The sequence below is a fragment of the Nematolebias whitei genome, chromosome 15 (assembly GCF_014905685.2).
Source record: "Nematolebias whitei isolate Nwh7 chromosome 15, NemWhi1, whole genome shotgun sequence".
In the NCBI taxonomy this organism is placed as follows: domain Eukaryota; kingdom Metazoa; phylum Chordata; class Actinopteri; order Cyprinodontiformes; family Rivulidae; genus Nematolebias; species Nematolebias whitei.
The window spans coordinates 19,530,569-19,541,978 of NC_056512.1; the positions used below are offsets into that span (position 1 = coordinate 19,530,569).

At 43.0% G+C, this 11,410-nt stretch overlaps 1 protein-coding gene across 1 annotated transcript; it reads left to right on the forward strand.

The window, feature by feature from the left end:
- Positions 1-496: 496 nt before the first annotated feature.
- Positions 497-10,560, forward strand: LOC119421498 (transcription activator BRG1; the record flags this gene model as incomplete). Its single annotated transcript, XM_037688848.1, is given in 9 exon segments — positions 497-714; positions 981-1,113; positions 6,913-7,320; positions 7,420-7,518; positions 7,600-7,855; positions 9,533-9,659; positions 9,746-9,919; positions 10,110-10,283; positions 10,394-10,560. Coding segments are annotated over 9 exon segments (1,739 nt in total), but the record flags the coding sequence as incomplete, so codon positions are not given.
- Positions 10,561-11,410: the final 850 nt, after the last annotated feature.

Here is an 11,410-nt window from a genome sequence, read left to right on the forward strand (position 1 = left end):
ATATGATTTTTTTCACAGTGATTATTCCAGTTAGAGATTCATGAGTCTAACAGCCTCAGGGTAGAAGCTGTTCCTCAGTCTAGTGGTTCTACACTTAATGCTCCTCAACCTCCTTCCTGAGGGGAGCGGGGCAAAAAGTGTGTGTGCTGGGTGAGTGGGGTCCTTCATGATGCAGGTGGCCCTCTTCCTGCATCTGGAGGTGTAGATGTCTGTGATGGTGGGGAGACTGACTCCATAAGATTCTGTGTTTATGTTTATAATCTTCAAAATTAGTCTTTAGTCTGACAAAAACAGTTTTCTTATCTTATGGATAAAAAATATAAACAAATACCCTAAAAACTGAAAGGCAAAGTAGGTTTAAATTTAAAAAGAGATAAAAGAAAATGTTTTAACCTAAAGCTTACCAAACGCATTTTTATTTTTCTGTTATTTCCTCTGTTGTGTTGTTAGGGGAACTTGCTGCTGCTACACGTTCCCAGGTTCTCCTGAGAGATGTCCACTCCTGACCCCCCGATGGGAGGGACACCTCGGCCCGGTCCCTCCCCGGGTCCGGGGCCATCTCCAGGAGGCATGATGGGCCCCAGCCCTGGTCCCTCGCCAGGCTCGACCCACAGCATGATGGGGCCCAGTCCAGGACCTCCAGGTTCTGGACACCCTCATCCTCCACAGGGACCCTCAGTATATCCTCAGGACAACATGCATCAGATGCACAAAGTACAACAGATTTTTTTAAATTATTTATTTAACTTTTCCCAATAATTTGTATGATTTTAGTAGTTCAGTCTTTGTCACAATTCTTTAATTTTAGTTGTCTAATGTTTTATACTAGTGCATCAATTGTTTTTATTTTCTTGCTTATTCATTGGTTTGAGTTTAGCATTGTTCCAATTAAAATCTTTCCTTAAGTGTTATTTCTAAATTGTAGACTTCAAACAGAAACAAATAAGTCTGGATTGATGGTTATTCCATGATTTACACAGCCCATGGACCCCATGCATGAGAAGGGAATGCCTGATGACCCTCGCTATGGACAAATGAAAGGAATGGGCATGAGGCCAGGGGGACACAGTGGGATGGGACCCCCTCCAAGTCCAATGGATCAACATTCTCAAGGTAACCCATCTTCCAATATTAGATTTGATGTTTTTGGTCTTAAAAACTCACACCTATATTGGGTAAGATTGAAATTATTTATTTAAAGAACTATTAATAACTAACAATTTAAATAACTTGTGATAGCAGAGCATGATATGTATGTAAATGGGTGTTTTCATGTAAGCCTGATACTTGGTGAAAGTTTAGACTGATGACTGATCTTTTTATCCCTGAAAACCTGCATGCATTAGAGGCATAGGAGTCTGTCAGTATATCTGTGTGAACCCATCCAGCCGGTTCTTCCTCTGTTTATTTGGCAGCGAGAGCAGACGGCAGCTAGATCAACAGAAAGGGGGCGGGGCTACCAAGCCTCTTACACACAACAAGAACAGCTGCATCTACAGAACCAATGTAGTTAATCAAAGGAAATAGATGATGAAAAAAAACAATAGAAATAAATTTATGAGATGACAGATTTATTTTGTAGACACTAAAATGCTTTCCATCCTGGTGCATGCTCAATTTTTCAGGTAGATAAATAACAAGGTTAAGTCATGTCATCTGGATCTATTCTTCTTTGTTGAAATGTTTCAACTTTTATCCAAAAGACTTCTTCAGTCTTAGGCTCTTCAACTAAATGGTTTTCCATCCATCCATTATCTTCCGGTTGTTCCAAAGTCGGGTCGCAGGGGCAGCAGCTTGAGCAGGGAGGCCCAGAACATCTCTTTCCATTACCACCTCTTTCAGCTCTTCTGGAAGGATTCCAAGGCATTCCCAGGCCAGCTGAGAGACATAGTCTCTCCAACTTGTCCTGGGTCTTTCCCACAGTCTCCTCCCAGTTGGACATGCCCAAAGAACCTCCCAAGGGAGGCGCCCAGGGGGCATCCTTACCTTATGCCCTAACCACCTGTACTGGCTCCTCTCTATGTGCAGGTGCAGCAATTCTACTCTGAGTCTCTCCCAGATAACTGAACTTCTCACCCTATCTCTAAGGCCGAGTCCAACTACCATGTGGAGGAAACTCATTTCAACCACCTATATCCACAATCTCATTCTTTTGGTCACTACCCAGAGCTTGTGACCATAGGTGAGGGTAAGAACGTAGACTGACGGGTAAACAGAGAACTTCGCCTTACAGCTCAGCTCACTCTTCACCACAATGGATTGGTACGGGGTCCGCAATACTGCAGATGTTGCACCAATCCGTCTGTCAATCTCACGCTCCATTCTTCACTCACTCGTGAACAAAACCAGAGATACTTGAACTCCTTCACTTGAGACAGAACCTCACCCTCGACCTGAAGAGAGAAATCCACCCTTTTCCAGTTGAGGACCATGGTCTCAGATTTGGAGGTGCTGATAGCTGAATATCATGGCATGATGACACCAACAGGACCACATCATCTGCAAAGAGCAGAGATAGAATCCTGAGGCCACCGAACAGGAATCCCCCGCCCCCTGGCTGCATCAAGAAATTCTGTCCATAAAAGTTATGAACAGAATCGGTGACAAAAGGGCAACCCTGGCGGAGTCCAACTCCCACCCTGAAGGGGTTCGACTTACTACTGGCAAACTCTCGCACTGCTTATATAGGGACTGAACATCCCGTAGCAACGGGCCCCCAATCCCATACTCACGGAGCACCACCCATAGTGTACCCTGAGGAACACGGTCAAATGCCTTCTTCCAGTCCACAAAACACATGTAGACTGGATGGGCAAACTCATGATCCCTCAAGGGCCCTAGTGAGGGTAAAGAGCTGGTCCAGTGTTTCACAGCCAGGCCAGAACCCGCATTGTTCCTCCTGGAGCTGAGGTTCGACTAACGATCGGACTCGCTTCTCCAGTACCACTGAGTACACCTTAGCAGGTAGGCTAAGAAGAGTGATGCCCCTATAATTGGAGCACACCTTCTGGTCCCCCTTTTTAAAGAGGGCAACCACCACCCCAATCTGCCAATCCAGTGGCACTATCCCTCACATCCACACGATGGTTCAATGGCATGTCAACCAAGATTGCCCCACAACATCCAGAGCCTTAAGGAAATCAGGGCGGATCTCATCTGGAGTCCTGCTGCTGCACAGCTTTTTAACTACCTCAGCGACCTCAGCCACGGTTATGAACAGACCAACCCGAAAGTCCCCCAACTTAGCTTCCTCCATGGAAGATGTGCCGGTGGGATTGAGAAGGTCCAATAAGTATTCCTTCTACCTCCTGATGACATCAGTAATTGAGGTCAACAGCACCCCACCTTCACTGAACACAGTGTTAGTAAAAAGCTGCTTTCCCCTCCTCAGCCACCTGATGGTTTGCCAGAATCTCCTCGGAGCCGACCGAGAGTCTTTATCCAAGGTCTCTCCAAGCTCTTCTCATATTAGAGCTTTTTCCACAGCAACATCCAAGGCTACAGACAGCTTGACTCCGGTGCTCCTCTGCTGCCTCTGGAGTCCCACCAGCCAACAAGGCCCAATCGGACTCCTCCTTCAGCTTGAAAGCATCCCTATCCCGGGTTGTCCACCATCGAGTTCGAGGATGGCCACCGTGAGAAGCATTGACAACTAGGGATGGGGCCGATCCAGTATCGGTATCGGCCTCCGATACCAGCATAATTTACGTATTGGATTTTTCCGATCCACTTGCCGATATTTCCGATCCATGATGCATGTTGGCTTCAAACTATGGAATGGATTTCCTGAATGGCGTCGTGTCTCATGAGCCCAGAGTAATAAGACCCGCCTCACATTCAGGAAATCCATTTCATAGTTTGCAGACAGCTGCAATGTGAGGACTGAGTTAGCAGCACTGTGGCTAACAGCTAACAAACTTTTCATTGTAACATGTCCGCTGTGTGGAAGTATTTTACACTAGAAACACCACAAAACAAGACAGCAACGTGCGATGTCTGCAGAGCCATAGCGCCACATTAAACCGCGGTAAAGTTAGTTTTACGATGGACATTCGAGCTCCGTGGCTTCAGCATGGCGCTGCTCTTTGCTCAACCCACAACAGACGACTCAGTCTGCCCGTCTCTGAGGAGGGACAGACTGAGAGCGGCTGCCCCAAATCAGACTGCTTGCTTCGGATTGAACAAGAAGAAGACATCGCTGAAACCACGGAGCTCAAATGTTTACAGAGAAGTTGCTAAACTTCATCATGATTCATGACCAATCACTATCAGTTGTAGAAAACGAAAGATTTCACAGCTTGATACTTGCAGCCAAGATATAGTTTACCTTCCAGGATATATTTATCAGTACAACAGTAGACAGTCATAAAAAACATGTGATTTGAAAATTATATTAAAAACAAAAACAGCTACATTATAAAGTGATGTAAAATACTAAAAACAGGAACATGTCTGTTGGTTTATGCCATGAACTTAGCAGATGTTTAAAGCCATTTAACATTTTATTTGATTTAATTCATTTATTCATTAATTTAAAAGAAACTAAATAAAAAAAATCATCAAAAAGAAAACATTGAATGAAAAGAGTGCAGAAAGAAGAAAAATATTTCTTATATCTGCCCCTTATTTAAAAAAAATATAAAATAACTTTAAACAATCACTTAAATTAATCACTTTAATATCCACTTTAAAACTAGGAATAATTCTGTGTTAGCAGAATTTAATTCTAACTTTAAAACTTATCCAACATTAATAAAACTTACCTCAAGTTGCCTTTTTGGACATGCATGCATATATTTGTACAAATTGTACTTGAGAGGAGATTATTACAGCCTCATATAAAATCAATGATGATCATGATATCGGAACTGGATCGGTATTGGCCGATATTTAGATTTAGGATCGGATCGAAAGTATAAAAAAAAAGTGAATTGGTGCGTCCCAATTGACAACCTTGCGGCCACAGTTCAAGGCAGCCACTTGAACAATTGAGTCACAGAACATGGCCCATTCTGACTAAATTTCCCCCACCTCAGCTGGGATGCGGTTAAAGCTCTCCCAGAGGTGTGAGTTTAATATCTTTCTGATGGGTTCTTCTGCCAGGTGTTCCCAGCAAACCCTCACTACATGTTTGGGTGTACCGAGTTTGTCCGGCATCTTCCCTTGCCATCTGATCGCCATCTGATCCAACTCACTACCAAGTGGTGATCAGTTGACAGATCAGTTCCTCTCTTCACTGGAGTGTCCAAAACAAATGGCTACAAATCAGATAACATGACTAAAAAATCAATTATCGATCTATGACCTAGGGTGTCCTAGTGCCAAGTGCACTCATGGACACCCTTATGTTCGAACATGGTGCTGGTGATGGACAAACTATGACTAGAACAGAAGTCCAACAATAGGACACTGCTCGAGTTCAGATCAGAGAGGCCATTCCTCCCAATCACGCCCCTCCAGGTCACACTGTCGTTACCCACGTGGGTATTAAAGTCCCCCAGGAGAATAAAGAAGTCCCCAACTGGTGCACCTTCCAGCACCCCTGCCAACGACTCCAAGAAGGCCGAATACTCTGAACTGCAATTTGGCGCATAGGCACAAACAAGCCTGTTCCCCCACCCGAAGGTGCAAGGAAGCCATCTTCTCATCTACCAGGGAAAACTCCAACACACAGGCACCAAGTCAGGGGGCTAAGGTTAGACCCAGACCAGCTCGGTGCCTTTCACCATGGGCAACTCCAGAGTGGAATAAGGTCCATCCCCTCTCAAGGAGATTGGTTTCTGAGCCCATGCTTTGTGTGGAGATGAGTCCAACTATATCTAGTCGGTACCTCTAAACCTCACGCACAAGCTCAGGCTCCTTCCCCAGGCCTGGCTCCAGGTTGGGGCCCGGGTAACCTACGTCCGGGAAGGGACACTGAGTTCTTTGTTTGTTTCTGACAATAAGATTCTTCTGAATCGTTCTTTATCAGGTCTGTCACCTATGACCAATTTGCCTTGGGAAACTGTACCAGTCAATTAAAATTGCCCCAGACAGCATAGCTCCTATGATCATTAAGGCGCACAAACTCCTCTACCATGATCAGGTGGCGATTCAAGAAGGAGCTTTTCCTTTCTTTTTTATTTTTGACACTGGGTTCATACTGACAAAAAAGGACAAAGTGTCTTCACCACCTCAAGTTTAAAATTTAAGCCATATTATCCCAGTTTTCTGGCACTACCGTGCTGTATTTTTGGAGCCAGAGTCTGTGCAGTTGGTAGGTGTGACTGTAAGCCCCGCCCACTCCAACACACTCCGTTTTCTAAGGCATTAAATACACTGCCTGGCCAAAACAAAGTTGCCACCTGAATTTAACTAAGCAAATAGGCATGAGCCTCCTATTGTATAATAACTACATGGGTGATTATCTTTCAGCTGGCAACAAGTTATTTAACCCCAACTGGTGCAATGAGTTGCTTCTCATTTCTTAAACAACCACGTCGAAAGACCCATCGCATGGAACTGCACCCTGAGTACACAATTTTGTTCCACCACATGTACCACATGTGATGCGAATAACAATGAAGTCACCTTGAACCTTGAAATGTTAGCTGTTCAAATTCAACGTGCATCAACAGTTTAGTGATGGAACATTTTCAGCAGCTTTCAGCAAAAAAAATCATTCAGCAGTAAGACAGGAAATGCAATTTCTCTAGTTTAAACTAATTTTTTGTTTGTTTGTTTTACTTCTGTTTTCATCCCAATATTGACTATAAATTTACTGTAAATGTTTGGACTAAAATATTGAGAAAGGTTTGAAAAATTACAGAAAATTAAGAAAATTTGAATCTGCAAAAGTATAACATTTCAAACTTGATATTGTAGAAGAGCCCTGTTGACATTTCTGACATGATTCTTCTGCACCACTGACAGGTTACCCGTCTCCATTGGGGGGTTCAGAACATGCCCCCAGTCCTGTCCCAGCCAACGGTCCTCCCTCTGGCCCTGGGGCAGCCCCTATGGAGGTTAGTGGGGACCCAAATCAGGGTATGGGCCAACCGAACCGTGGCGGTCCTCAGGGTCCAGGTGGACCACCAGTTCAAGGAGGTGGTCCAGGTGGAGCTGGTGGACCCACACCTTTTAACCAGAACCAGCTGCACCAACTCAGGGCCCAGATTATGGCCTATAAGATGCTGGCACGCAATCAGGCCCTTCCAGAGCACCTGCAGATGGCTTTGCAGGGGAAGAGGCCCATGCCCAATATGCCACCTTCTACAGGACCTGGAGGCAGCCCAGCCGCTGGACCAGGACCAGCTCAGACCAATTACAACAGACCACATGGTGAGTTAGGGAATATCAGTGAGGGGGATTTTAAGCAACAGGTAAAGTTGATATTTCTGCTTTATTAAAGCAACTGATTGCATCATTCTTTTGATTTAGGTATGGTAGGTCCCAATATGGCTCCTCCTGGACCTGCAGGAGGTCCTCCTGGTATGCAAGGCCAGCATGCCAATGGGCCCCCCAAACCATGGCCAGAAGGTAAACTTTTGATCACAGTAGTAACCCAGTCAATATTTAATTTCATGTTAATAAGATAAAAATCCCATTCTTGACGTCTAGGACCAATGGTGAATGCTGCTGCCCCGTCCAACCCTCCTCAGAAGTTGATTCCTCCTCAGCCCACCGGCAGACCCTCCCCTGCTCCCCCATCTGTGCCTCCAGCTGCCTCTCCAGTAATGCCCCCTCAGACGCAGTCGCCGGGGCAGCCGGCACAGCTCCCTCCCATAATGCTCCACCAGAAGCAAAACCGTATAACTCCGATCCAAAAACCCCGTGGGCTGGACCCTGTGGAGATCTTGCAGGAGCGAGAGTACAGGTGATTATTGGTGGTTAAATTCTCCCAAATATTTCTTCCTAAAACATAAAAAAATCCATCTTTGATCTGCTATTAAGGTGGACTAAATAGTAGAGAGCCTGACCGATATGGAAATTTTGACCATCGCCGATACGTTGTTGGGAGTGGGAGCCGGCTGCCGATAACCAATATAATGGTAGAAAATTTTTGAGCTTTGTCCACCCCCAATAATCTAAAAAAACACGAGTGGAGCTGCAGCGGGGCTTGTTTATTTAGCGCAGCTGTTAGCAACTATGAAGCTAAGCTAATCAGATTCACGCTATACCTAGACCCACTTTAGGTTTACAAGTGGTGTACTGGTCATAAAAATAGTCTTCATAAAGTGCATTCACATTTTTTATGTTCCACTATTCACCATAAAGTTATTAAGTGTGTTACAAAAATAAAACTTAATCAAAGAAACACCCTTCCTTGTTCATTGTTTAAACAGTCACTTATGGTGGAGGCCTAATTAGTACTGACCACAGCGGCGTCTTATTATTTTTCTTTGCAGAGAAGTTAAGATTTCAGACAAACAATGCATTTCATTGAGGACAACAAAGATAATGTTACTAACACTGATATATATCTTACCTCTGTTAGATTTATTGTTCTGGATAACGTTTTACAAGGCAGTAGCCTATGCTAGTTCATCTAAACGTTAGCTTTTTACCTTGAGAGGCACGTAGCTAATAACAAGCAGGTTGGAGGATTGAAGAGAATTTATTATTGTTTATTTATTTTACAGATCAGTTCAAATAAATTAACCATGCCCTGTTCAGCAAAATACGCTACACAGTTGCTCCCTGCTTTGCCTGCGCTGAAATGGAAACTTAAGTTAACGAGCATGACTTGAAAGTAGTCTTCATGCGCCCTCTGCTGGATACATTGTACAATTACGACAGGTTCCAGCAGTTTAGGGGTGAAAATTAGAAGTGCTTATATCGACGCATAATGGGACAATTATTACAGGTACCCATGTGTACCCAAACGTTTATATTGGCCCCAGCCGATATATCAGTCAGGCTCTACCAAATAATTTTAAAAAGTTGTTCTGACTTTTTTATGTTACATGGACACATTAATATTTTTTTAAGTTAGTTAGTAGAGAGCCATTGTTAAATGGATTAAACCTGATTTCGAGCCTCGTGCAGGTGGAGGTATAAATAAAAAATCTGCTTCATAATTATATTTAAACCATTAATTTACTGTTCCCATTTCCAGGAAGTTCAAAAAGTTTCTAAAAGCAAAGTCTGTATTTTTCTACATGCATTTTAAACAAGGACGGCACAAAAACAATATTGCTCATTAAAATGTTTCCACCGTCCCTTTGCGCAAAAATTTTGTCGGCAAACCAAATCATTGATTAGGTTTTACTAAATCAATTGTTTTCATAATCTACAAGCAAGAGATTCTAAAATAAAACATGATAAAATGCCTGTTTAGTCATTTCTGATAGTTAATGTAATTTCATTGTTCTCAATTTTTTTTATATATTAATGGACTAAGTTCAGAGCTTTTTAAGAGAAATCTGTTTTTTAAATATCATCGTTTTTACCTTTTTATTTAACCAGTACAAAATAAATACTATTCAGTGTTCTTCTAGTTCCCTTCATTGTATTTAGAAAACTCAAACGTCTGATTATGTGTGTTATTCAGGCTACAAGCTCGTATTGTTCACCGCGTGCAGGAGTTGGAAAACCTGCCAGGCTCGCTAGCTGTCGATCTGCGCACGAAGGCCTCCATCGAGCTCAAAGCTCTGAGGCTGCTTAACTTCCAGAGACAGGTAAACAATAAATGATCCACACTTTAGGAGCTGCTGCTGTTTTCTTCAGTGGAAAAGCACCCAAGTCGATTGTTTCATTCCTGCAGCTGCGTCAGGAGGTGGTGGCTTGCATGCGTCGTGACACTGCGTTGGAAACTGCCCTGAATGCAAAAGCCTACAAACGCAGCAAACGTCAGTCCCTGCGTGAGGCTCGCATTACTGAGAAACTTGAAAAACAACAAAAGATCGAACAAGAGCGCAAACGTCGGCAGAAACACCAGGTACAAACTTCTTCTGAGTGGAGACTAATGGTGATGTCAGTGTTTGCATCTTATTTTTAATCTACTTAAAGATTTTGGGCTCATTTTAGTTCTTGTTTGTTGCATAATAATGGTGTAAAAATTGATTTTAACAAGATCATATTGGAGGAAATCACTTTCCAAAGCTCGGTTTGTGTGTTTCTCTTTATAGGAATACCTCAACAGCATCCTGCAGCACGCCAAGGACTTCAAGGAGTACCACCGCTCCATCACAGCAAAGCTCCAGAAGGCTACCAAAGCTGTCGCCACCTATCATGCAAACACGGAGCGCGAGCAGAAGAAGGAGAATGAGCGGATTGAAAAGGAGAGAATGCGGAGGTTGATGGTAAGACTCAAATTACAATTTCTGGAGACTTACAAATGTTGGTAAATAATAAGCAATGGTTTAATTTTTGTGAAAGTGCTGATTAGAGCTGATTGTGAATCATTTTCCAGGCTGAAGATGAAGAAGGTTATCGTAAACTTATCGACCAGAAGAAAGACAAGCGTCTGGCCTACCTGCTGCAGCAGACAGATGAATATGTGGCCAACCTCACAGAGTTGGTGCGCGCCCACAAAGCTGCTCAAGCTCTCAAGGAGAAGAAAAAGAAGAAGAAAAAGAAGGTATTTAGGGTTTATTTGCTGCTGTGCTTTTTTATTTGGCAGTACTTTTTTCAATTTATAACTGTTACCATTTTATTATTTTTAGAAGCCAGAGACCGCAGAGGGTGGTGCTCCTGCTATGGGACCTGATGGAGAGGTGAGTTTCAAAGAAGAACATCATTCTCTTTAGTCCTATGTGCAGCTCTTTCCTCTAATGACCAGTTGTTCTTGTTTGGTTTCCTGCGGCAGCCTTTGGACGAGACCAGCCAAATGAGTGACCTTCCTGTCAAGGTCATCCATGTGGACAGTGGGAAGATCCTGACGGGTGTTGATGCACCTAAAGCTGGTCAGCTGGAGACGTGGCTTGAAATGAACCCAGGGTGAGTATCACTGCTTCTCAGCTTCCAGGTAAAATGGACAGATCCAAATATTGATCGATCTCTAAAAGGATCTCCTGCTAGTTGGAACAATAGACCCTATTTGATAAACAATTACTTCAGCTATAAAAATGAGAATGGAAAATTCTGCTGGCTGTTTAGTGTTCATAATTTTCTCAAAAAATATTGACACACATTGTCATTGTATTTATGTTGCAATGTATTCTGGGTAATTGATGTAGACAGATTGTTTCAATGCATGAGCTAAAATGTATATATAAATATATATATATATATATATAATCATTAGCACCAGGATCCATAGCTAATAAACATCACAAGTTGATCACATTTGATCTTTTAGACCATTTATTGTGCATATTATCTATTGTGTACAAAATATAACTTTATTGCCACATTACAACTTTTTACCTTTCCCTTCTTATGTTTTAGTCTCCTTTACAGCCTATTTACATCATTGCCCCAGAATGCA